At 47.3% G+C, this 26,984-nt stretch overlaps 2 protein-coding genes across 2 annotated transcripts in view; both read right to left on the reverse strand.

Annotated features, from left to right (window-relative positions):
- LOC124234249 (protein dopey-2-like) overlaps positions 1-13,769 on the reverse strand; it is a 98,039-nt gene extending 84,270 nt beyond the window's left edge. Inside the window, exons 1-2 of the mRNA XM_046651498.1 lie at positions 13,633-13,769; positions 7,897-8,061 (exon numbers count right to left, since the gene is read on the reverse strand). Of these exons, the coding sequence (XP_046507454.1) occupies positions 7,897-8,034 (138 nt within the window). The 5' untranslated portion in view covers positions 8,035-8,061; positions 13,633-13,769. The remainder of the gene's footprint in view (positions 1-7,896; positions 8,062-13,632) is intronic.
- Positions 13,770-19,813: 6,044 nt separating this feature from the next.
- LOC124234368 (carbonyl reductase [NADPH] 3) lies at positions 19,814-26,051 on the reverse strand. The gene is made up of 3 exons (XM_046651725.1): positions 25,609-26,051; positions 23,754-23,861; positions 19,814-20,310 (listed from the first exon to the last, which is right to left on the reverse strand). The coding sequence occupies exons 1-3, from the start codon at positions 25,895-25,897 to the stop codon at positions 19,874-19,876; spliced, it is 834 nt and encodes a 277-aa protein (XP_046507681.1). The 5' UTR covers positions 25,898-26,051; the 3' UTR covers positions 19,814-19,873.
- Between the last annotated feature and the right edge of the window lie 933 nt (positions 26,052-26,984).

Below are 26,984 nucleotides of genomic sequence, written 5' to 3' on the forward strand. Positions count from 1 at the left end.
CTTTCAATTTGGTCTCTTCTCTGAAGGCATTAAAACCCACATCTTTCTAATATGACCGTAACACTCTACTTGTCTACACTCCCCAACTTCTACCCTTAAGGTCACCGTCCCAGACGGCAGCACAAGGTTGCTGGGAAATGACTAAACTAATGCCCCAAACTGAGCTATCATACTGTAACAGATGGGGCCCTAAAGTGAGGTGACATGATGGACCCAGGCATCATGGAGGCTGAGAGCCGCAGTTCATAAATAAGGAGGCAGACAGGGGCTCACGGCCCTGCTCCAGGTCACTCGCTCATCAGGCTGGCCCAAAGGAGCAGTGATCTAAACCATGTCTCAGTGCAGGGGGAAGAGGTTGGGGAGGGCTGAAAAGGAGACACAGGGGAAAGCCCGACCTGGAAGGATGAAGCCCCCTGAAAGCCACCCCACAAACAGCCCCCATAAAGAAGCTGGTGCAGTCAGATGGGCACGAATCATCAGTGCTATGGTCTGAATGTCTGTGAACCCCCATGTGATGGTATTTTGGAGGTGGGGCCTTTGGGAGGTGATGAGGTCATAAGGGCAGAGTCCTCATGAATGGGATTAGGGCCCTTATAAAAGAGACCCCAGGGAGCTCCCTCACGCCTTCTGCCATGTGAGGACATAACAGAAGATGCCATCTGTGAACCAGGAAGAGGGCTCTCACCAGACACGGAATCTGCCAGTACCCTCATGCTGACGTCCCAGCTCCGAGAACTGCGAGAAATAAATTTCTATTGTTTAAGGCCCCAGTCTGTGGAATTTTGTCATGGCAGCCCTAGCGACCTACTACAGATCCCAAACTAAGGAGGCTTTATCTGAACTAATACTGCTTGACAGAGAAAAGCAGTTGACTAGGGCTAGGGTAAAATTCAGGATCCAGTTCAGACTCATCGAGTTTTCAGGCAGAAGTCGTCTTAGGGCTGATCTGTAAAGGGCCAGAGCAGTTCACTTGGTCTCCGAGCTCCAGCCCACGATCTTCCCACAATACCACAGCGCTAAGCCCGAAATGCCACAATAAAGAGGCTCTGCTTTAAAAAGGAGGCGTGTGTAATTAAGTGGTAAGACGTTAGAAGCTGAAGCATGTAACAACACCCGAGACCTCTGACTTCCCCTGCTATTCACGTCACCTGCTTTCTGGTCATTTAGTAAAACAATAGGGTATTGAATAAAAGCAGCCAAAAAATGTGGTTCACTTAGGACCATTATGATATTAAAAAAAAAGTTTTAGTGATAAAGTTGTTAAATGTACAGAGTTTTACTCATTTCTACTATCCTTTATTTCCATAATCAAAGTTGTAATCCAGGCTTGGTACAGCGGTTGGGTTCATAAGGGCTCAAAATGTACTTGATTAAAATTTATCTAAAAACAATTAAGGAAACACGATAGCTTGGAGTCTCTGATAAATAATTAAGCAAAAATTACCCTATTCATGTTGATATACCTAAAAACCATAAAGGATAAACTTTTCTCTAATACAGAAAAATTCTAAAAATGATACTGAAAGTTTAGCAAATTTAAAAAATGATGCAGTTAGAACTTGTCTTTGGTTGCACAAACCAAGACCTTCTGGGGCTCGGTTTTCTCATTTGTCAAGAGTTGAGCTCTCTGAGCCCCTGTTCTGAATCTATGGTTGATGTTTTATAATCTAGCACCTACCTTAATTAGAAAGCATCTTGAACTAACCTTTTTATACTACAGTATTGTTTATATTTGCATTATAAAGAGTTTTTACTAATTCATCACTTGTCTTCTCACTGAAATTTCTGTGTACACACGAGTCCAAAAAATCTGGCCATCACTAGAGCCTTAAGAAAATCCTTTATTCACATCAACTCCTATCAGACAGCCCTGAATGCACAAGTTCTGTCTCCCAGACCTAAGTAATCACTAAGCCGATGGGGGCTTGCTCCCTCCAGCACCTTCCCAACCCTCCACGTCCAGTGACTCTACTCTGATGCTAAAGCTGCCCACTGCCACCCAGAAGCTCCTACCTCAGGCTCACTCTCCACGAGGCAGCCAGAGGGATTCTCCTAACACCTAAGGCAGCAGTCCCCTCGCTCAGAGCCTTCCTGGAAGCTCAACGGCTTCCCCTCCATCGCAGAACCAAACTCCGTGATCTGCCCTGGCTACCTCCTCCATCTCCTATCACCTCTCCACCCCAGCCACGCCTGCCCCTACTGTACCTTGGACACAGGCCCACGCCCCAGATGGCCTCCCTGCCAGCTCAATGGCGGCATCCAGGCCTGTGCTCAAAGCTCAAATGTCACGTTAACAGAGAGCCATCTCTGTCTGAACTAGCACACCATCTTCCTTCCTCACCACCCCACTTCCCCGGGTTATTTTTCCTCTTGGCATTCAGCACCCAACATCACATATTTATTCATTTCGTCCGTCTTCCACCAACAAAGCCTTACATGCTAAGAGGGCAGGAACTTGGCATTCAATGCCATATCCCCAGCACCTTGATGTTTGATACAGCTTGCTTCTAGCACTGTATCAGTCTGCTAGGGCTGCTGTAACAAAGCACCAAACATCGGGGGCTTGAACAACAGAAATGGATTGTTTCACGGTTCTGGAGGCCAGAAGTCTGAGATCAAGGCGTCAGTGGGGTTGGTTCCTTCTGAGGTTGTGAGGGAGAGGCTGCTCTTTTTGCTTCCGGCCGTTTGCCGGCAATCTCTGGCTTTCTCTGGCTTGTAATTGCGTCACCTAGATCTCTGCCTTCATCCTCACATGCTGTCTTCCCTCCATGCATGTCCATCTCTGTGTCCCAATTTTCCCTTTTTATAAGGACATCAGTCATACTGGACCAGGACTCACCCTAATGGCTTCATTTTAACTTGATTAGTTCTGTAAAGACCCAATCTCCAAATAAGGTCACATTCTGAGGTGCTGGGGGTTACAAATCAATGCGTAACAACCACTTGGCAGCCGTATCACGTCGGGCAAGTCAGTTAACCTTCATCAATAAAAGAGGGCAAACAATTGCACCTACCTCATCTGGATAATGAAGACAGCGCCCCTGAGAGCAAAGAGGTGTATCCCTGTCCCCGTGTGAGCCAGACAGCCACTGACATGGAAAAAGCTCAAGAGCGTGGGCTCTGGAGCCAGGCAGCCAGGGTCTGAGCCTTCTCTTTGCCACTTGTTGGCTCTGAGTGGCACAAGTTGCTTAGCCTGAGACCAACCTCAAGATATGCTGTGCATATTTTACAAGAATGCACGTCAAGTCCTTAGCACACAGTATGCTATGAATGTCAGCTGCCGTGGGCAGGGCCGAGGTAGGGACAGATGGTGTCACCCTCATCCCACTGATATCTTGCAAATTTTTCAAGGGGGCTGCTCTCACTCACTGCCTAATCATAGCAGCAGAGAACAGGAAACTTGAGCTGCAAAGAGGACACGGTGGGATTACAAGAAATTGGGTACCAATTTTAATAAAAAGTTGTCTTTTAAAATTTTTATCCAATACTACTCATATCCAATTGCCTATAGACATCACACTGGGACACCCAGCAGAGGCCATCCCAAAGTGAAGCCCTGCTCTCCCTGCCCACCCCATGGGGCTGGCTCCTCCCGTCTCCCCATCACATCCTTGAGGCTTCTCAAGCCAAAAACCTGGGAGAAAACCTGTGAGTCATACTTGACTCCTCTTTTCCTCTTATATGCCTCCTCCAATCCACCAGCAAATTCTGTTAGTTATTCCTTCGAAGTATATTCAGAATCCAAACCCTTCTCCACTGGCCCACCTATGTTATGGCAACAGCTCCTAAATGGCCTCCCTGTTTCTGCCTTGCCTGACCCCCATCTCTTTCCTACCCCCAGCAGAGCAGCTGGAAATGGTTCTAGCATGCTACAGGGGAAGCTAGATCATGCCCCTCTGCTCAGCACTCCCTCAGGGCTCCCCCGAACTGAGAAGTCGCCGTCAGATTCCAGTTTTAAAGAACCTACAAGATTGGATGCCCTCCCCATCTCTTGCCTCTGTGGCCTCGTCTCCTACACTCTCTCCCTCTCTCTTCGTGACAACCTCACTGGCCTCAGACACACCAGAACCTCTATACTTGGTCAAACGCACCTTCTCAGCAAGGCCTTCCTTGATGATCCCATATAATATCACAATGTCCCCCTAAGACTCACCGCCCCTTCCCTTCTTCACTGTTCCCAGGACACTCACTGCTATCTAGCACCCCATGTATTTTGTTTATCCTCAGCTTCCCCCTGATCCCCCCCAGAAAGTGGGGAGCATCTTGTTAGTTTTGTTCTCTGCTATACCCTGATACCTAGAACACCAGCTGGCACATCGTAGGTGCTCATATTGCTAGTGAATGAATAATGGCCAATGCTTTAAAAACTCCTTAAAGAGGGGTTCAACCGTACTTGACAACCTGCCTTTCAAAAGGTGAGTTAAAATGATGAGACGTTTTAGGAATTTTTTTCAGATATACTGAAACAAAGCCTGTTTAACAGAATACATCATTGCTCGAGAACTGCACTTACCAAGGTTATTGTTTTACCTAGCTCAAAACGCATGTGTTCCTAAATAAATGGAAAGACACCTTGTGTTCACGGATTGGAAGACAATGTTGTTAGTGTGGCAACACTCTCCCGGAGATTCAGTGCGATCCCTATCCAAGGCCCACTTGGCTTTTTTTTTAAAGATTTTATTTTTTTCCTTTTTCTCCCCAAAGCCCCTCAGTACATAGTTGTATATTCTTCGGTGTGGGTCCTTCTAGTTGTAGCATGTGGGACGCTGCCTCAGCGTGGTTTGATGAGCAGTGCCACGTCCGCACCCAGGATTTGAACCAACGAAACACTGGGCCGCCTGCAGCGGAGCGCACGGACTAAACCACTCGGCCACGGGACCAGCCCCCCCACTTGGCTTTTTTGCAGAAATTGAGCAGCAGATCCTAAAATTCACATGGAATTTCAAGGGATCCAGAATAAACAGAACAATTCTGAAAAGAATAACAAAGTTGGAAGACTCTCACTTACTTACTGTAAAGCTTACTAAAAAGCTACAATAATCAAAACATGTATGGTATTGACATAAGGAGAGACACACAGATCAATGGAAAAGAAAGGAAAGTTCAGAAATAAACCCATCTATCTACGGCCAACTGATTTTCAACAAGGGTTCCAAAACCCTTGAAAAGAAGAGTCTCTTCAACACACGGTGCTGGGACAACTGGACTTCCACATGCAAAAGAGTGAAGCTGGAGCCCCACCTCACACCACGTAAAAAAATTAGCTCAAAATGGATCAAAGACCTAAATGCAAAAGCTAAAATTATTAAACTCTCAGAAAAAAACACAGGGGCAAATCTTCATGACCTCAGATTGGTAATGGTTTCTTAGATATGACATTAAAAGCACAAGCAATAAAAGAAAAAATAGATAAATTAGACTTCATCAAAATTAAGAACTTTTGCACATCTAAGGGCGTTAGCAAAAAAGTGAAAAGACAACCCAAAGAATGGGAAATAAATATTTGTAAATCATATATCCAATAAGGGCCTGGTATCTAGAATATATAAAGAACTCTTACAAACCAACAACAAAAAGACGAACAACTCAGTTAAAAAATACGCAAAGTGTTTGAATGGAAATTTCTGCAAAGAAGACATACAAATGGCCAATAAATACATATCTATATGAAATTATTAGTCATTAGGGAAATGCAAATTAGAACCACAAGACACCACTTCACACGCACTAGAATGGCTATCACCAAAAAAACAAAAAGTAAGTGTTAACGAGGATGTGAAAAAAATGGAACCCTCATATGTTGCTGGTGGGCATGTAAAGTGGTGTAGCGGCTGAGAAAACAGTTTGGTGGTTCCTCAATAAGTTAAACATAGAATTACCACATAATTCAGTAATTCCACTCCTAGATATATACCCAAGACAGGTGTTCAAACAAAAACTTGCACACAAATGTTCACAGCAGTATTACTCACAAGAGCCAAAACGGAGACACCCAAATGCCCACCAACTGATGAATGGATAAACAAAATGTATTCTATCTAGGGGCTGGCCCCACAGTGTAGGGGTTAAGTTTGGCACGTTCTGCTTCAGTAGCCTAGGTTTGCAGGTTTGGATCCCGGGTACAGACCTACACCACTCGTTAGCCATGCTGTGGTGGTGATCCACATGTAAAGCGGAGGAAGATTGGCACAGATGTTAGCTCAGCACTGGTTGTCCTCAGGGGAAAAAAAAATGTGGTCTATCCATACAATGAAATATTATTCAGTCATAAAAATCAATGAAGTACTGAAACATTCTACATCAGGGGCAAACCTTGGAAACATGCTAAGTGAAAGAAGCCAGACACAAAAGGCCATATATCGCACAATTCCAATTTAGATGAAATTTCCACAGACACAGAAAGTAGATTAGTGGTGCCAGGGACTGGGAAGAGGCAGGGATGAGGAGGGTTTCCTTCTGGGGTGGTGACAACGTTCTGAAACTAGATGGTGGTGACGGTTGTGCAACATTGTGAATGCCCTAAAAGCCACTTAATTGTACACTTTAAAAAGGTTAAATGGTAAATTTTATGCAATGTGAATTGTACCTCAACAAAAAAATAATGAACACACCTCCTCCCAAAATAAGTATGCTATTTTTAGATTCCAGGAGAGTCAAGTACTAAAATAGTGAAACATTTAGAAGAACCTGAATCTGCCTAAATCCCATTTCAGTGCTTCTCTCTTTCCCCTAAAAAAGCAACCCACCTTCATGCAAGATGAGGAATATTATCTTTAGCTTGAGAATTCCTGAGTTAGGGCTCCACGACCAAAGAATTCCCAAGCTCTTATTTGCTGCTTTATTACACTGGTCCATCCCAGCCAGCACCCAGCCACAGCGTTCTCATGTCGTAAATATACCTCGCAAGAGACCACGCAGTTTTTAGGCCACCACCTGTAACAACCGCCTCTCTCCACTGTCTGATAGCCATCTGTGGGTGCTGATGCGGCTTTCTGGCGGTTGGTGCTGGACTGCTGCCCAGGCATTACACCCGGGGTCAGGCTGCTGGTATTCTTCACCCTCCCCCATTCCTTGAAGAGGTCAATGGAGAAATCCTTTCTCTTCAGTGATGTTTGTTAGAGCCCCCACTGCGTGTGACCCAGGGAGTGGAGATCTGCAGGGCAGGGCAGGGCACCTCCCAACTCCCACATGGCACTCGGGCTCCAGAGTCACACATCACAGCCAGGGGCCCTGGGCGTGGCCTCTTCGAACCCAGACATCTTCTACCTATAGGTCATAGTGGTCACCTGAGGGCGTGGGGATTACTGCGTCATTCTCCTTCTGGGAAGGATGAGAAAATACATTGGTCCCCTCTAGAGAACACAAGGTTAAGCCCACATGTGAAGAGTTTTGGTCTTCCTAGACCTGACCTCTTTCCCCTCCTCCAACACACACACAATTTCTGAACAGATTTCAGTATTTATTTCATCCTTTATTCTTCCGGAAGTTACCAATCACCAGTAAAATGGTCAAAAAAGTAGACCAAAGAAGAAAATGCCATAAAAATCCTAAGCAATACGTGAAGAACAATTAATCTTTGAATAACTGACTGGATAATTTTAAAGTTGATCTTGCTTAGACCTAAATATGACTGAGAAAAAGACTGCTCAGCTATTCCAGTGACAGTATCCACACGATGATCCTACACTCAGAAAAAAAAGCTGGAAGGAGGGAAGGACTCTGAGAGGTTAACAGTGGATAATGCTGGGGGACACAATTACAGGTGGTTTTTCTTATCTGCATTTTCTAATTGTTATCAGAATGTAGTGTATTAATAAAAGGATAATTCCTCGAAATAATAAAAAGACAGCTGGGTCCCTTCCTCCACTCAATCAAAGCACTCTGTGCCTCACATACCTTGTTGAGCTTGCCCAGCGAAGATATGAGATCGGCCCATTCAGTCGAGGACTCAAAATTTCTTAAAGCCTTTTCAATCACTGAAGAGTAATTTCTGTATCGGTAATCAGTGGATAGTTCTTGCTCTTCTGGATCCATCTTACATTCTTGCAGCAGAGAAAGTATCTAAAAGTCAATCAAAAAATAAACAAATGAGGCAGCTATTCAAGGACACAAATGGTTTCCAGCCCAGAGATACAGAGGAAATGAGTCCACAACACTACTGGGCACAAACTCCCTTGGCAATCCAGTTCAAATATTTGGCAAGGCTTCTGGGCCAGGCACTACAGTAGATCAAAGATAAACAGTTCCGGCCCTCCTGGATTCTGACAGAGACAAATGGATGGAGTGGCAAGAAGCAAAAATACTAGGGTTCCACTTAATTGACAAAATTAGTGCCAGGAGTGAAACTCATTAGGCGGCTGACTATACTTTGTTGCCAATTGGTAATTCTGAAAGATCATAAGGATGTAAGAGCATAGTGTCTGACAGTATCATTGTCAGAAATGTACCATGTGTCTGTTCAGTTACTAAGCTCCAATTACCCTCCAGACCCTCTGACCAGGAGCTGCCCCGATGGCTTTGTCCTCAAAGTGTAGAGTCTGCGTGTAGGTGATTACACCAGGGCCCAAGCAGTCATCATTTTATTCTTCTTGCTCATGTATATTCTCTGACGGATTCTTTTATTTTTTCCTGCGGCTAGATGCATTCATTATATATGAACCACTACAGCTATTGCAAAGCCTGAAATGTAGACTGTCTAATGCCAACTCCAACAGCAACCATATCCTTTTCTTTTTATCCCCAATGTGACAAAAGAAAACAAAGAACAACAGGGGATGCTGTTGTTCAAGATCAAATGCACTGATTTGACCTTGTGAAACCATCCATCATTTATACGTTATCATGTACAATACAAATGCATGCTTACATCAAATTGTTTTTACTCCATCACAAAAAAAAAAATCTGAAGGTCAACTCATCAGTCTATTCAAACAAATTATAACTCTGAAAAATATTCCATGAGATACAGAAATGTTGAATTGTTCTCTTGGTCTGTCACCTAGTTCCAGGCTTTGGCACTTTCTCAAAAGTAATGCCTTAGGATTCTCACTTGCCTCCCTTCTTTAGTCTTCATCTAATTAAGATCTATTTAGAGTGTGGCAGGCACCTACCCCAAAACCCCTTGTCTCTCTTTTTCATACTAAGGCAACCCTAACTTTGCTCAGGCAGCACTACAGTTCCCAGCCTCCCTTGCAGCTAGGTGGTCATGTGACAGCTCTGGACAATGGGATGTCAGTAGAGGCTGGTGGTGGGGACTCCAGGAAAGCTGTTTGAAAAGAGGTGGACTCCTCTGGCATGGGCCTTTTGTCCTTCACTCTTCCCCTTCTTTTGTCCTGGAACAAAGGTTTGATGCTGGAAGTGAAGCCGCATCTTGCAACCAAGAGGATACGCCTCCTTTTGTGCATACGTGAAAAGAGAGAAGTTGAGACCCCAGATGGCTTTAAGAAGGCATCATACCAACCCTGGATGCTCTGCCTCTGGACTTAAAGCTTTCTGCACGTAGCAGCTCATTTGTTTAAGCCACCGTTCAATCAAGCTGAACACAAGCCTGGCTGATATACAAGGCTAATTAGTATTTCACTAGTACACAGTCTGAATGGAGAAATGCTCAGGAACGTGATATGATAAAATACACTGAGCAGGCTGTAGTTTGCTAACCAAGTTGCACACAATCAAATAAAAAAGCAAACATGAAAGGTGAAAGAAACTGAACTGTAGGTACAACGATACGTTCTTTAAGCTTGAATCTCTCATTTATTGGCCACAGTGAATTTGCAAGAATCCTCTGATATCTTCTACTTCACTTTCTGATCACTCTTGGCCTGCTCCAGTCCACTCAAGGCCACCACAACTTTCGTGTTGCCAACGTCAGGGGACTCTTGTTTCCTTACAGTACCTCTCAGTAGGATGGGCAGCAGACCCCTGGCTCCTTCTCACAACAGCCTTCTCTCAGCCCACCACTCCTCTGGCCCACCGGCCCTGCAGTGGTTTACTCTTACCTCTGCTGTGCCTTCCCCTTTGCAAGCTCAGCCTCCTCTAGCTGACTGCCAGATGTTGGCATTCCCTGGCACTAGGCTTGGGCCTTCTTTCTTTCTCTCTTTATCCTCGGTGATCTCCCCATTCCTCTAACTTACAAATACCATCTTCATGCTAATGACCCACGGATTTACAACGCCTGCCCAAACCTCCCCGAGGTCCAGATTCATGCAAATGTCTACTTGACTTCTCCTCATGGATGCGGAAAGTGTCTCAAAGTTAGTGCATCCCAAACTACTCTCGAGTGCTCATCAACAAAATGTGGTCTAGCCATACAATGGAACGCTATTCGGCAATGTGAAGGAACATGGAACAGACACGTGCTACATCACGGATGAACCAGGAAAATACACGCTTGGTGGAAGAAGCCAGTCACAACTGCTACATATTGTATGATTCCATTTACATTAAATGCCCAGAATAGGCAAATCCTTAGAGATGGCAAGTAGATTAGTGGTTGCCTTGGGTGGGGAGCAGGAACACGGAGTAACTCAAAATGGGCACAAGGGATCTTTTTATGGTAATGGAAATGTGCTAAAATTGGATTGTGGCAGTGGGTGCATGACTCTGTAAGTTTACTAAAAATCAATGAATTGGACACTTGAATGAATGAATGTTATGGTCTGTAAAGTATATCTCAATAAAGCTGTTTAGAAAAACCCTAAACTCTCAATTCCATCTGTTCAGCATGCTCCGTCTCCTGTCTTCTTTTCCTCAGAAAGCGGCCACACTACCCACAGGATCTGTGACATCACCCTGGACTCTTCCTTCTCTTCACCTGCCACACTCAACCCAAGACCTGCTGGCTCCTCTTCCAAAACACCTGTGGACTCGATTGCTCACCATCTCCACTGCTCCACTGTGCAAGCTTACAGAGGCTTCAGAGTGGTCCTCCTTCACTCTCGCCCCTCTCCAAAGTATTTTCACACAGCGCTCCAAGAATCCTCTTACAACATAAATTAAAGCACATCCCCACCATGTTTAAACTCTTCCCACTAAGCTTACAATAAATCCAGACCTCCCCCGCTTACCCCGTGGCCTACAAGGCTCCACCCATCTTTCTCTCCAAGGCACTCTGATTGTCCTAAGACTGACTCCTTCCACAGAGCCTTTGCACAGGCTGGATCTTTCTGCAAAAATATCCTGTACTTTGCATATGCACCCACATAGTAAGATTTCCTATTCATTCTTGGGAAGGCCTGTTCTTCTTTTCTGAAATAATAGCATTCACATTTTTTTAAAACATTAAAGATGGTAACAAGAAGCAATAGTTTATTTTGCCAAGAAGTTGGTACATCTAAATAGTCTGTAACTTTTTTTTTTCAGGACATTTACTGGTCTGAAATCCGGTATCTCTGAACCATTGCAATACTCCATGCAGTGCCTGCTCACTACATTAAATGTCTAAGCACTGGGGAAAGAAACATGAAGAAGACAAGGTTCCACTCTCATAGTTCATCGCCTAATGAAAGAGAAAATATCTAACTATATCAATTTATCATGGCACACACAGTGACAGTATGGGCTGAGGTTAAAGTGACGCTGGCAAGAGCAAAGGACAGGGGCTGGCCTGGTGGAGCAGCAGTTAAGTTCGCACATTCCGCTTCAGTGGCCTGGGGTTTGCCGGTTCAGATCCCAGGTGCTGACATGGCACCGCTTGGCAAGCCATGCTATGGTAGGCGTCCCACATATAAAGTGGAGGAAGATGGGCATGGATGTTAGCTCAGGGCCACTCTTCCTCAGCAAAAAGAGGAGGACTGGCAGCAGATGTCAGCTCAGGGCTAATCTTCCTCAAAAAAAAAGAGCAAAGGACAGAGGAAGACCACCCACCAGCAGAGGAGTCCTCCAAGCCCACAGGCGTGGGTGGGTAGTTAGCAGAAAAACAGCTTCATCAGCAATAACGTGTGTGTATAGGAGGTGGAGTGGCAAAGGGACACCACTGCTTGTGGCAAGGGTGTTGGCCAGGTCAGAGCAGGTAACTAAAGCAGTTCAATGCTACTGTTGGCTATATGAAGAAACTACTATTTGGTGTAACTAATAGCACAGGCAAGGAGTCTGCAACGTTTCATTGGAGCAAAGTCCTTTATTTCAAAATATGGGGCATTCGATACTATGTTACTAAGCAAGCCTTGTGGGTGGGCTTGGTAAATTCATCATTTATGCATGCATTTATTTCATGCAACACACAAGAGACCTATGAGATGGGTATTAGCCTTAAGATGAGGATATTGGGAATCAGGCCCTCCAGAAAGTTGCCTGAGTCACACAGCAAGCAACTGGCAGAATTAGGATTCCGGCTCAGGTCAGCGAAATGCCACAGAACCTTTACTACATTATGCTGCAGGTAAAGTTAATAGTTCTGACAATGATCTTGCAATCTATCCTGAATACCTTTTCTGTGAGAGGCTCAATAGCTGGGTAAAACTCACAAGGGTTTTACGGCCTACTAACAATTAGATACACAAGGGAGTAGTCTTATAAACAAGTGTACTCCACCAGATGTATCCGCCTTAAAACAGAAAATGTCAGCAGGAAATCTCCCGCCTTATCCATTCTTATTTTCTTACAAAAAATAAGTTCAAGTGAAAAATCAACTGCCAGATCCGAAAGAAGTTAATTGTAAAGATGTTTACATGAAGGAATGTTTCTGAGTTAGATGAAAAGAAAGTGAAAAATGACAAACAGCCATCCTCCCATGAACAAGAACACTTATCAACAGATGATGACCCTTCGTCTACAGAACGGAAACACTCCTCTGCAACTGGTTTAATCAACTCTAGAGCACATTATTCTGAATTTGGTCTTTCAGAGCGGTAACGAAATTTTAGCGGAAAAAATTTAAGACACTATCGGGAGCAGGCTTTGGAGGAAGGGGAAGGGCCTCCATCCCCTTACCAAAAAATCCTACAAAGGTTTTCCCAAGTGTAGGGCAGCTGTCCCAAATTAAGGAAACACCTGCAGGTAACAGTCTCTGTAATCAGCCGCACTATGAGTTGCTAAGGGCCATCCACGCTGGCAGTAGCCGGCAGTCCTGCAGGACGCAGGGGCCAGGCGGGCAGAGCGCACACACTGCGACTCGGATCCCTTCTCCCAGGGGCAGCGTGGGACACTTTGGGGGTCTTCCCTTAACAGGAAAGCCCTAATTTTATAAAGGTCCCCAGCCCTCCTGCCCGATCAGGACTGCACAAGCGAACAAAGGCGCAGCTTGTCCGCCGTCTGCCCGCCGAGGTGAAGGGTGGGCGGGCCGTGACCCACCTGACCTCCACCTGCCGGACCAGAGGCCGCGCCGACACGGCGAGGGCGCGGTCGCACTTCCTCCGCAGCGGGAGTCGGCGGAACTGGGAGGGGCCCCACCAGCCTCCCGGGCTGTCCCTCCGGGGGTACCGGGCCGGAGCCGACGCCCACGCGCGGCCTCGCTGGGGCCGCCCCCGCAGTGCAGCAGTGCGCGCCGCGGGCCCGCCGCGTTCCAAGGGGCCACCTGCACCCCGACACCACCCGAGCCCTCGCACCCGGGGGAGAGCGCCCATGCTGCCTCGCCGCTCGCGGGAGGCGACGCCCCGGCTTCGCCCGGCGGCCGAGGGTGCGGGCCGGACTTACCGGCGGCGGCGGCAGCAGCCCTTCTCGGCAGGCGCGCCCGCGTGCGGTGCGGAGAAGCCAGCCGCGCTGCGGCAGGTACAGCCAGCGGCTGCGGAGGCGCGGCCGGGAGGGGACCGTGGAGGAAGCGCCGCGCCCGAGGCCGAGCGGCCACGGCTCCAGGGGGCAGGGCGGGGCCGGGAGGCGGACCCTCGGCGCGCGGGGCGGGACCCAGGGAGGGGCCTTGGTGAGGGGCGTGGCCGAGAGTGGGTCTTCGGGAGGCGGGGCGGGACTGGGAGGCGGGCCCTCGGCGCCAGGGGCGGGGCCGAGGGAGAGCCCTCTGTGCGTGGGGCGGGGCCGAATGCGGGCCCTTGGCGCGAGGGGGCGGGGACAAGGGCGGGTCCTCGGCGCGCGGGGGTGGGGCAAGCTGGGCCCTCGGCACGTAAGGCGGTGCCGAGGGCTAGACCTATGGGGACAGGGCGGGAAAGCGGGACCTGGGCGGGTAAGGGCGGGGGCAAGGATAGAAGTCGTCCGCGGGCCGGGTGAGGCTGGGAGCGAGCCCTCGGCGCGAGGGGCGGGGCCAAGGGAGAACCCTCGGTACGTGCGGCGGGGCCGAGGGAGGGTCCTCAGAGGGCGGGGCGGGGCGGGGCTGGGAGGTGGCCCTCAGCGCGAGGGGCGGGGCCAAGGCGAGCCCTCGTACGTGGGGCGGGTCTGAGGGCGGGTCCTTGGCGGGGCGGGGCTGGGAGGCCAATGGAGGACATCGGTGTGGGGCGGAGCTAAGGGAGGATCCATGGGGGGGCGGGGCTGCGAGGCGGGCCGTTGACTTGGGGGGCGGGAGGCGGGTCCTGGGCGTCGGCTCCAGAGCCCGGGACTCGCACCCCCCAGTCTTCCACAGCTTCCCCGCCGTGGGCGTCGCTCTCAACTGCAAAAACTAGCTCCCGCCCTCGCTGCGGGGCTGCTCCTGGGAAGGCCTCCCACAGGTAGGCGCAGTTGCTCCGCCGCTCACCTGGGGTTCCCCCGACACGCCCAAACGGAAGGGGACATCAGTGAGTGAATCAGCCCAAGGAGGGGCCTTGGAGTTACAGACAGGGAGAACAGTGGGACCCGTGGCACCTGGCTCACCCCATCCTTTCCATCGGGGCCACATCCAAACCCTTGGGGTGGAGGCAGAATGAACCCTTCCGTACACGCTTGGGCGGCTGGTTAAGATGCTCTCGCCCCCATGGGCCGCACCTTTCCGACCCTTGGAGTCAGAGGAGGTGAGGGAGTTAATTCTGGAGTGACTTTCGTTATGTGGGTTTTGGCTCACAAAGGAGACCTCAAGTCAACTGTAAAGAGCGTTAATATTTCCAGATAAACTCCTTCTTGTCATCCTTACGAGCCTTCGGACCTGGACAGTTCAGACCCACTCTACCTGGCCTGACAGCTGCAGGGCGAGACGCACCTTGAAGGCTGGGTGTCGGGCGGAGTTCGCCTGAGCATCCTGATTGCACCAGCTGGGGCTCGTAGCCAACCAAAGCAGAACCACCTGTTGACTGAGGTTGTAATTTCTGTAGAGGCTTCTACCCGTTTAACCCCTGACAGTCTCAGAAATTTTCAGATCCATTCTGGGGCTCCTGAAGGCTAGGCAGCCATGAAAGAGTTTGGGGGGGGGGGTGTGGGAGTAGAAGGTCCATGAATACTTTGAAATGTACAGAACATTTTGTGTGTATGTATGTTTCTGGAGAAAGGGTATAGAGTTTGTATCAGATTCCCAAGGGGACCTATCACCTCCCTCAAGTCACCAAGAGTATTTTAGTAGTTTGGGATGCTGGACCTCTGGCTTAGCCAGGCTTCTGATTCTGATTCCATCTCTTTGGCATATACCAAATGCCGCAGATGTAAGTCCTCTAATAGTCACTTTTAGGAATAGTGTTAAAGTAGAAGCAGAGGAAAACTAAAGGATTGAGCATTTAGGAAGAAAAAAATTTCATGAAAATTGATTTCCTAGTGAAGATTGATAAACTCTGTTTTTACAAAAATAGAGTTGACAAACAGGTGAGATTTTTATTTTTAGGTTCTTCAAACCCTAGCCACACTCCACATTGCATAGAACTAATAGAGATGAAAGAACTGGTTATATTCATCATTGAAAAAGAGGGAGAATCAGTCTATTTGTGTCAAAACCACCATGTACAACTTTGTCCCGATACATTTATATAAAATATGTGCCTTGTATTTATGTCTCCTATCTCTAAAGAACTCCAGGTGTGTGGGAGGTGAATTTAAATTAACTTTAAGAAATTCAAATACTGTAAACCTTAAAAGACCAACTCCATTTATAATCAGCGTTGACAGTAAATGTACCGCATTAAGATTTGGAAGTTCATTCCTATGAGAAATCTGTTTTCTTGGGTTATCTTGTCACACTTAAAAGTCTACTTAGTTATGTTCATCTATTTAAGACATGTAAATAGAGCAGATTCCTTGCATAATAATACTCAAATGAATCAGGACATTTCAGATTTAATTTAAATCAGAACATTAATCCTCACCCCTTCTGATAATAAAGCAGGTATTATAAATCAGAGGTACCTACAGTCTCTTGCTCAGACTGGCCCACCTATTAGAGAGATTGACCAGGTAAACTCACCCTGAGTTTCCGTATCCAGATATTGGTGACCTCCGAGCATGTCTCTTCTGTAACGTAGATTCTGCTCCACCCATGTAGATAGAAGTCCTGTGTAGTTCTGTATTTGATTCTGTGCCTAGTTGTGCTTGACTTGGAGTAACAAGTAACCCTTTGTCAGGATCGTCATTATCACCTGTTTCATCTCCACACCCACATCACTGTCCAGGTTCTTGGTCTGTCAGAATCTTTGTTGCAGTTCAGTAGGTGAGGCAGGAGTCCAAGAGCCATGTCTAAAGCTGATACTGTATGCGGGTTTACCACTCGTGCCTCAACCTGGAAAATTCTATCACAGGGAAGCTGGATGTGGATGGCACCACTGGATCCATCTGGTGCCTAAAAAACATATGTGGGATAATCCATTTAAAATATGCTGAGTTTAAGCCATGTTTCATTTATCTACCTTATGGAAAAGTTCACACAGAGCCTATTTTGGGGATCTAATAACTATATGGCTTACACATCATATAGATTCAATGTACCATACCCCTTAATTTTTACGTCAAGGGAGTTGCCTATGGTCTCTAGACTTGTAATAGTGAAGCTGGACATGCTGAGTGCTAGGTGCCAAGAAAAGCCAAGGAACTTTGTGATCAGACAGTCCTGGATACCATCCTGGCTCTTGGCTTATAGCTGTGTGATCTTGGGCAAATTAATCTCTCCAAACTATTATTTCCTCATTTAAAAAAATGACATGAATGCTTCCTTCAAAGGACTGTTGTGAGAATTATGCAAAACAATGTTGGGAAAGCATTAAGCGTGACATCTGGCCTAGTATACCATGGGTTTGCAGTTTGTGATTTTTTTCTTTCTGATTCCAAGCCTAATTACTTTTTTTCACTACAGCATACTTTGAAATATTTTCATGCACTTCTATTAGTTAGACTCCTTTTGGTTGCAAGCAACAACAACCCAATTCAAGCTAGCTTAAGGAAAAGGGAAATTTATTTCATTTTAAGGATACAAGGGTATTTTGGAACATCTCTCAGAACCCAGGATCTCAGGAACAGTGTGAGGCCAGGGAAGGGATGCTACCGCAGGGAGGGGGCTGTCTCTCTTCGGGCCACTCTGTAACTTCTTTTCTTGAGAGTTGGTGGCCTCCTCCTCTGCGTATGCCTGGCTCTCTCTGCTCCTTGGACCACATTGGGTAGGGTGGGGCCACTCACAGTAAAGGCTCTGAGCTTTCTCTGATCCAGTCCAGCTGGTTCTGCCCTTTAGAGGAAGGGCCTGCAGCTGGAGCAGTCAACAGAGGCTAGCAAGGCAAAGTCACTTTGTGGCTGCTGCAGCTGCAAACACAAGGAAGAAGCAAGCGAGAGGGGGCCAGGAGATAATTCTTAGGAAGAGGGTTCTGGGCAGAGCATCTAATAAGGGCTCCTGATGACCTTTCCATAAAAATGAGAAATGCTGGTCTGATCAGCAGTTCACAGTTAAGGGTCTTCCAAGGGCCACAGGCTGATTCAAAAATCTCAAGGTGGGATTTGGCTAGAGACAAAAAAGGAAGAAGAAATAAAAGGGATTGGCCTGTTTACTCATGCATTTCCTGTCTGTGACTCCATCACACAGAGCCCGAAAGAGCTCCATGGTCCCTATGCAATTGCCCATCATTGGCAGGACTCTGGAGGCTGGCTGCAGAGGGAGCCGGTGTGAAAGGTATTCAGGAAACTTCTCAAAAGCCAAAGTGTTTTTAGAGCCAGACAAGAAGTCATTAAAATGTTTTAAGAGTTTTTGTCTGAGATGAATGTGAGAGCATGCTGGATTTAATCAGGCAACACAGCGATGACCAAAGGAAGTGAAATGCAATCTGGGTGGATTTCAGACTTCCTTCTACCCAAAATGGATGAAAAATTGAGGTGACGGTTGAGAGAGCTAAACTGACATGCTGCCATTGTAAGTTGTAGAGTCAAGAAGAATAACCTTGCACCCTGCGATAGATGAGAAATAACAGGGTCACCTGTGTAGTCCTGGTCCCCCAAATAAATGAAACCTTGAGGATTTCCATACTTTACTGATTTCAGAGTGGAAAACAGCATTATCCCTTATTTCTGCAATGCTGCTGTCAGGAGATATGATGGGAACTTCATGGTCATAATGAAGTGACAACATTGCTGTTTTCCTCTGTGCACAGCCCATCATAAACTTGGTAAATTTGTGCTTTCTTTTCTTTGTATTTTGTTTGTTGTGTGCCTGTTGTATTTTTGTTGTGGTCTGGTAGCCATTCCTTCCTCAGTCTTGACTCCCTTGCAAACTTTCTTTGCAAGTATATTTCTTCTCTTTTATAAGATCCTTTGGTCTCCAAGTCTGCTTTCTACAGGGTGTAATAGGAACCCAGGAGACTGGTTGCAAAACCAATCCGATTTGAAAGCAGTGAACGTGGAGTCACCTGTTGTCAGAGAGACTATATATAAAAGGGGCTCAGGGAGGCATCTGCAGAATCACCCTAGGCTGTAGCTGAGAGGGAAGCGAGAACAGGTTAAGGAGAAGATATCTGCATATGTCTGAGCAAAGAGATGGTCTGGACAAAGTTGTCTATTGTGGAAATTAAAGAAATCTTAACTAAGTTGGAGTTGGGAAGGCCTGTAGGGGAACCCTAAGGCTCTATCACACATCATCAGTTACACCAAATGGGAAGAGAGGATGCCTGTATCTTGGACAGCAAGTATAACTACTTACTTTACTACTGAATGAAGATTTCTCTTCCCACCCAGCAACAGCCCAGCCAATGAGAAGCCATTGTTGCCCTGAACTGTTACTTTCTCCCAATGGATTTTCCTTTAGAACAACCCCTCCCTACTCCCCTCTTTTCTTTTCCAGATTTGCCTGTGGTCCACCATAGCACACCCCAAACTGCAATTCTTTTGGCTATTCTCCAATAAGCTCATTTTGAGATAAAATAACAGGAAAATTTGCTTTTTAAGTTGACACAATGCCTGAACAAGATAAAAGAAGTGGCAGGGCAACCTTGTAAACATTCTGGGAAGAACACAGAATGTAAAACCCAGATGAAAAACCCATTAGGGAAGAAATCATATCCCAATGAAGAAAGGACATTCCTCCCGAGTCCTTCAAGCTATACTACTTCATAAATATAAGAATCAACTAAAACGTACTCAGATATAATAAAACAAAATGAGATACAAAGCAGGATGGCAGAGCCAAGGAAACAGGATAAATCATCATCCTTACAGACTCAACAAGCTAGAAACAGCAAGGGACAGCTGGAAAATGGCTGACACCCCCTCCACAGCCCTGAGTCCTCTCACTAGACCAGCAGTTCTCAAAGTGCCATCGCAGCACCTGGGAACTTCTTAGAAATGCACATTCTTGGGCCTCAACTCTGGGCACTGGTTTAAAAGGCCCTCCCGGTGATTTTGATGTCTTCTAACATTTGAGAACCAGTGGACTGCGTTCCTCTTTCTCTTAGGCTAAAGAGTTTGGACATAGCAAAATCGCTTGGCTGGATTCCAGAACAAGACACTTTCTCACAGGGAGATCCTAACTGACTCTCTGCAAGGACAGAAATAGAGTCGGACTACAACGTCAGAGTTCATTCATTCATTCCACAAACATTTATTAAACCTTAAGCTCCAAAGCAGACATTCACCAGTTTTGGATGACTTTGTCATGGACTAGCTGGCCATGAGGCTCAGTAGCATCTGGAGGCAGGAGGGCCAGGTAGACAGGGGTCTCGGCCCCCTCTTCCACGGTCCTGGAACCATGAGCCCCTGCCATGTCCATCTTCACCAACCCAGGGCAGCATGCGTTAAGCAGAATCATGTCAGCCTTTCTTTTCTCATCCAGATGCTGGGCCAGGATTCTCGATAAGACCGTGACCCCCAACTTGGACACCCCGTAAGCGGAGTTGGGCCAGCCTTCCCTCTCATGCACTTCATTTTTTGTATCCTCCACAAACTTTTTCATGAGATCCACCAGGTCCTCCTCTGTGAGAGTCTCGCATCGGAACTTCTCCTGCAGATCTTCGCTGCAGTTTTCAAGAGCTTTTGAACCCTGTAAACTACTGATATTCACCACTCTGCCTGAAACAGAATAATAAAAAATCCAGAAGCATGTCACAAATAAACAATTATTGGTTGACTATATACCAAACACATGATTGAGTCACGGTGCAGGTTGAATTGGTGATAAGAAAAAAAAAAAAAAAGGCATAATAAATGACTCTAGGGGGCCGGCCCTGTGGCTGAGTAGTTAAGTTCACGTGCTCTGCTTTGGCGGCCTGGGGTTTCGCTGGTTCTGATCCTGGGCGTGGACATGACACCGCTCATCAGGCCATGCTGAGGCGGTGTCCCACATGCCACAACCAGAAGGACCCACAACTACAATATACAACTATGTACTGGGAGGACTTGGGGAGAAAAAGCAGGAAAAAAAACAATGACTCTAGAAGGCACCAGTGGGTTTTGACATTTTTTGGTGGTCTCCTGTTCTCTGAAAGGGAAGAATACACTTCCATCAGTAACGGGGGTTAAAGAGCAGTGATTCTCCATTAGTTGAGCAGGAGGTGGGTCTGTAGAAGGATCCCAGGGAGTTTTACAGGACACTCTCCACACACCCACCCCAGGTGCCTGTGAACCTGCTCTTCTAGGCACAGCTCCCTCACCCTGAGATTAAAGCTCTCTCCTGCTTTGCACAATTTCCTAGGGCCGGGGGCAGCCAACTCTTTATGCCCCAGTGCCAAAATCAGGGTCAAGCAATGCCTTGGGGTTGCCCTTGTCTATCCTAAACGATGGATACTTTCACACTTGGAGTGGGTTGATTCTCCATCCAAGTTTTCATTTTCATTACATTTTTAGCCCATAGTTAATAACGATATATTAATGTTCATTAAATATAATTCATATGAGTTAATATTCCTATTAATAATAACTCACGGCTACTAAAGAGACAATTCTGTCCATAAAAACAAATATGCATGCCAAAAACTAGAAAACAATTTGAAGCATTGGAAATTTGGTGGCAGTCCAAAAGCCAGGAAACGTGTGAATTTCATCCACTGTCAAAAAACACCAATTTTGGGGGGCTAGCCCTGTGGCGTAAGGGTTAAGTTTGGCATGCTCCACTTTGGCGGCCTGGGTTTGCAGGTTTGGATCCCTGGCATGGTCCTGTACCACTCATCAGCCATGCTATGGTGGTGACCCACATACAAAATGGAGGAAGATTGGTGCAGATGTTAGCTTAGGGCTAATCTTCCTCAAGGAAAAAAAGAGGAAGATTGGCAATAGAAATTAGCTCAGGGAGAATCTTCCTCAGCAAGACAAAACAAAAGAAAACACCAATTTTGGGGGACACTTCTTCCATACTATTTGGAATCCACATCCTCTGCATCCAATAGGATAACTAGATTTTATTTCATTTTCTGAGAGGTATTCACCACTGGTACACATTTGGGGGTGGGGAGTGGGGTTTCACATTCTACTGGATATCCTTGTGGGTCCAACCTGGTATGAGAGACACTGTCCTTCAACACGAGCACTCACTTATCCCCTATGTACCTAAGACTCTCTGTCTCTTTCCTTCCTTCTCTCTCTCTCTAGTAATACATAGTTCTTTCTCAACTTTTAACTTTGAAAAATTTGAAACCTACAGAGAAGTTGCAAGAATAGTTCAACACCCCCACACCCCTTACCTAAGCCCACCAATTGTTAACATTTTGCCACATTTGCTTTTTTTTCTCTCTAAGTTGTAGACAGACTTCATAAACTTTCCTTCTAAACACTTTAGTTGACGGTGAACTTTTGAAGAATCTAGGCCATTAATTTGTAGCATTTCCTTCAACTTGGATTGGCCTAATTTTCTCATGATTACGGTCACTTCAATATTTTGGCCAGGAATGGAGACACCCTCACTCTGTCCTTGAATGTGGGCAGCGGTGATGTTGTGTTCTTCATTACTTTCTAAACAGCTCTGTTCTCAGTCCCTTGGCAGCTACAAGGAATTAAATTTAAAAGGGAAAGGAAGAAAGAAGAGAAAAACAAATGACAGGAGCTACTCTGTGCCTTTGGTAGAAATAAAAAACCTAAGAGGAAGATGTGTCCCCTTTGGTCTGAGGGCACACCTCTGTGAGAGAGGCCAAGGGGACACAATCTTAACAGCCAGATGGGTCCAACCAGCCCTGAGAAGGGCTGCACCCACACCACCCCCCACCTCTGCTGAGGTCCAGGTGGCCTCATGCAACCAGACACAGCCGCCCCCATTCTAGCAAGGCTGGGTAAGTAGCTCCCTCCAGTGGCTTAACAGTTGATTAACCTATTTACTCAGAATCTTGCACGAATAAGCGAGACGGGTAACTTTATTTAAAGTGATGTTATAGAGCTCAATAAAGATGGCTTTCCGATCAGTTTTCTATGGGGAGAAAGCGATTCCCTACAAATCAAGAGGTAACGATGCTCAGCGCTTTGCCCTCCAGGTAAATGTGAGGTTTATGGAAAAGTCACAAATATTCTCCATGTGTTGTAAATCAGAGTCCCACTTTGGGAAATGCTGTTACAGAAAGTGGATTAAAGGCAGTGATTCACCTGCTCTGGGTTGATCCCTGAGCCCCACCCTCCCCAAAGCGCCTTTTCTCTCTCACAATGGCTTGGTCTGCAAGCATTTGGTGCTATAATCCTTACTTCCCCAGAACTGATGACGGATCCTGATTTGACTGGAGGGTGAAGTCAGGAAACACGGATATTGTTTCCAGCTCTATTTCTACCTGGTTGTGTTCACTTTTCTGGGCCTCAGTTTCCCCCTCTGTAAACTGAAGGTGTAGGAATGTAAGGTTTCTTCAGTCGCTTGCAGCTTTCGAATTCTATGATTCTAAAATCCATAGGGAGATGACTCCTGACACTTGATAAAAGACATTCCTACAACGCAATACTATGCAGCTGTAAAAAATAATGAATCTCTTTGTCCTGATCCAGAAAGAGTCCCAGATATAGTAAGTGAAGAAAGCAAGGAGGCAAACATTATACTTAATGTCCTCTTTGTGTAAAAAAGGGAGCAAAAGAAAATGCATTTAGATTTGCGTGTAACAACTTCACCCCCTTGGCCCTGGGCACTCACCAACTCCATGCACCTGGACTCAAGGCTTCCTTCAACCAGTGCCTGCAACTCTGCCTGCGGGCTTGCTTGCTTTCTTTTTTTTTTTTTAAAGATTGGCACCTGAGCTAACAACTGTTGCCAATCTTCTTTTTTCTTTTTCCTGCTTCTTTTCTCCCCAAATCCCCCCAGTACATAGTTGTATATTTTAGTTGTGGATCCTTCTAGTTGTGGCAAGTAGCACTATGCCACTGGGCTGGCCCCAATATCTTTTAAAGCTAAAGCTGAAATGTCCAAGTGAGGAGACGGATACTCTAAGGAAATAATGCAATTATCTATTTTTTCCCCCTACAGAGAAATAGCACCCCGGAGTGATTCCTGTGGGGCAGCCCCCTGGCTCACTCCTTGCTGACAAGCTGACAGTCCACATGGCTGGACTTACCGTGAGGTTTCATTATGGGTAGTAATTCGGTGCAGACATTTCTTGTCCCAAAAAAGTTTGTTTTCAGTGTCACCTCAGCTTGAATGTCAAAGGGCGTTAGATCATCAACTTTTAAAAAGAGAACGAAACACAGACAAAGTCATACATTTCTCCCTGAAATTCATATGACAGAGTGGATCTTAAATGCTTTTAGAGGAAAAACAAGCTAACTTTACAAGAATTTTGCAACCACTAGGTCTCTGGTTCTCAAACTTCAAGCACAGTATCTGAATCACCTGCAGGGCTTGCTAAAACACAGCTTTCTGGGCCCTACCCCCAGAATTTGGGACTGAGAAGGTCTGGGTGGGCCTCCAGAATTTGCCTTTCTAACGAGTTCCCAGGTGACGCTGCAGCTACGGCTCCTGAGCCACACGGAGAACGGCTGCCTTTGACCGCTGCTGCTCAAGCCGTATGGCCGTAGGAGGCACCTGGGGATTCTGTTAAAATGCAGATTCTGATTCAGTTGGTGTGGGGCGAGGCGTGAGATTCTGCGATTCCAGCACATGCCCGGGGTTGCGGGTGCTGCTGGTCCACCACACACACTTTGAGGGGCAAGGGCTTCTAGCGCACCTCAGTGTTCCCCGACGTGTTGTCCAGGAGGCGGGGTATTTATTCACAAATCCCTCAACCAGTGGCTGAGGGCTGTTCCAGGCGGGTGTGTCCGCCACATCTCGCCAGCGCTCGCAGAAAGCCTGCGTTGCAGGGTTGCAGGTGTGGGTGCACAGCGATGGTCAGTGCCTACCGCTAAAGGGATGAAGTCTTAACGCTCCACAGTTGTTCATTCTACTCCGTTCTGTCTCTTAGGTTTCTTTTTCCCGCTAGGTTGTAAGTGAAGGTAAAGTTTCTTTCTTTCTTTCTTTCTTTCTTTTTTTTTTTGGAGGAAGATTAGCCCTGAGCTAACTGCTGCCAATCCTCCTCCTCTTTTTGCTGAGGAAGACTGGCCCTGAGCTAATATCCGTGTCCATCTTCCTCTACGTTATATGTGGGACGCCTACCACAGCATGGCTTGCCAAGCGGTGCCAGGTCCTCACCCGGGATCCGAACCAGCCAACCGGGCCGCCAAAGCGGACGTGCGCACTTAACCGCTGCGCCACCAGGCTGGCCCCTAATTTCTTTTTATCCATGGCACATAGCACTCAGTCAAGTGATAGAGTAAGTAATCTCCTTGACTTTCTTTTCCCTTCAAAGGAAGATGCTACTTAAAACCACGCTTTTATGTTTGATAACAAACATAAGTTCTCTAGGGGAGGGAACCAGGCTCGCTTCCTCTTTGCCAGAGCCTATCAAAGCTCTCCATTAAACAAAGTCTCGAGTCCACTAATGTGCAAGTGCGCGCTAATCGGGTCTCGGCGATTCATTTCCTGTCCCGAGCAGATGCCTCCTGGCATCTATGAATGCGCCCTTTCAAGGAAAGCGAAAGCCCAAAGTGAGCTTGGAGACCCTTCGCAGAGAAAATGTTTCTTGCATTAGACAGAAAGCTGATGAGCTTAGCAGGGCGTGGTCCCCTCCCAGGAGGCCGGTTTTCCTGCAAACCACAGCAGCTGACAGTTCCGGGAGGGCCCCCGAGCTGCGCACAGGCCCGCACAGGCAAGCGGGCGGGGCGCGCTGTGACCGCCGCCCGCGCCCGCCTTGCTCTAAGCGAACCGCTCGGGCGACTCCGCGGAGAGCGACAACCCGCCGCGGGAGGCGAAAGCTGAGCGCGTACCGAGGGGCAGGCGCTGCCCTCCCCATCACTCAAGTGGATGGGTGGGGGCGCCTGCGGCTCCCTGCCCCGCACCCCCGGAGCACTCCAGGGACCTCCCAGCCCCACACCTACGCTTGAAGGCGATGCCCGCGTTGTTGACAAGCACGTTGAGCCCCCCGTACTCCTTTTTCAGGAAGTCGCGCAGGGCGCGGATGCTCTGCAGGTCGTCGATGTCCAGCTGGTGGAAGCGCGGGCTCAGGCCCTCCGCCTGCAGCTGCTGCACGGCGGCCCGGCCACGCGCCGTGTCCCTCGCCGTGAGCACCACGTCCCCCGAGAACTGCCGGCACAGGTCGCGCGCGATGGCGAAGCCGATGCCCTTGTTGGCCCCGGTCACCAGTGCCACGCGGCTGCAAGACGACATGGCCGGGTTGGGGGCGCACGGGGCACTTGACCGGACAGCGGACCGTGCTGTAGCCACGTGGGGCGCGCGCTGCGGGTGCCCGGGCACAGTCAAAGAAGCTACACAGAACTGAGTTCTGGGATCCAGCGCTGTGACTTCTAGAGAACTAGGCTCCGGCCTCTGTCCCTCCCTCCAAGGAGGAGCCGTCTGTTCCCGAAGATTTCGTAACGCCCCACTCCCGGGGCCGCCCCCTCCCCGCGCTGCGTGCGCCCTCTTTTGATCCCACCTCTGAGCTAAGCGGTGGTCTGCGGGTTGGAAACGTTGTCTTCCCCCAAAGCAAAACCGGACGGTGATGGGTCGACGGGGTCTACAGATTCACAGCAGTTGGACTGAAGACACTTTTAGGAGAACCCCAAAAGAAGAAAAACAAGTGCTGAGTAATTTTCTTGGGCATGCGACCGACATACACTGCAAAATAAAAATGTTCGCCTTTCTCTAAGAAGCAATGAAATTATTTAGACACTGTAACTGCTTATGAGGACATAGATACCTTTTCTTGCTTGACAGAAACTCAAGAGAACTAGAGAAAGAGGGTCCTATGAGTGGATTTACAGGTGTGGGCAGGATACGTCGCTCTATATGATGCCCAGTGCGCCCCCAAGTGGGAGGGAATGTTTATGAAGCTCTTACTGTGTGCCAAGCCTCTTTTTGGAGTGTTTTTATTTAATCCTTCCATAACTCTTATGGGCGCTGACGTGTCTGCATTTTAGCTCCGAGGATATATATATATATATATATATATATATATATATTTTTTTCTCCCAGTGAAATCTGTGTTACCTACGTGTGTCTAGGTGTGACAGGCAATTAGAACCCCCCTCTCCACCTTTCTTTAGAGTAATCTGTGTTTTTGATCCAAGTGTGTTTGATTAGGGACTTTTAGATTTATGAAGACATGCGATCTCATTCTGACTCAGCTTTTCCCAAGCAGAGCTTGCAAAGCTTCCTGTGCCTCTGTCACCTTGACTCCACCTTCTCCATCAACTCAACAGGTGAGGTCAGAAAGGTGAGCACCTGCTGTGTGTGGTCCCTTACTGTGGCTCAGCCA

The sequence above is a fragment of the Equus quagga genome, unplaced genomic scaffold, assembly GCF_021613505.1.
Source record: "Equus quagga isolate Etosha38 unplaced genomic scaffold, UCLA_HA_Equagga_1.0 73442_RagTag, whole genome shotgun sequence".
Lineage (NCBI taxonomy): Eukaryota > Metazoa > Chordata > Mammalia > Perissodactyla > Equidae > Equus > Equus quagga.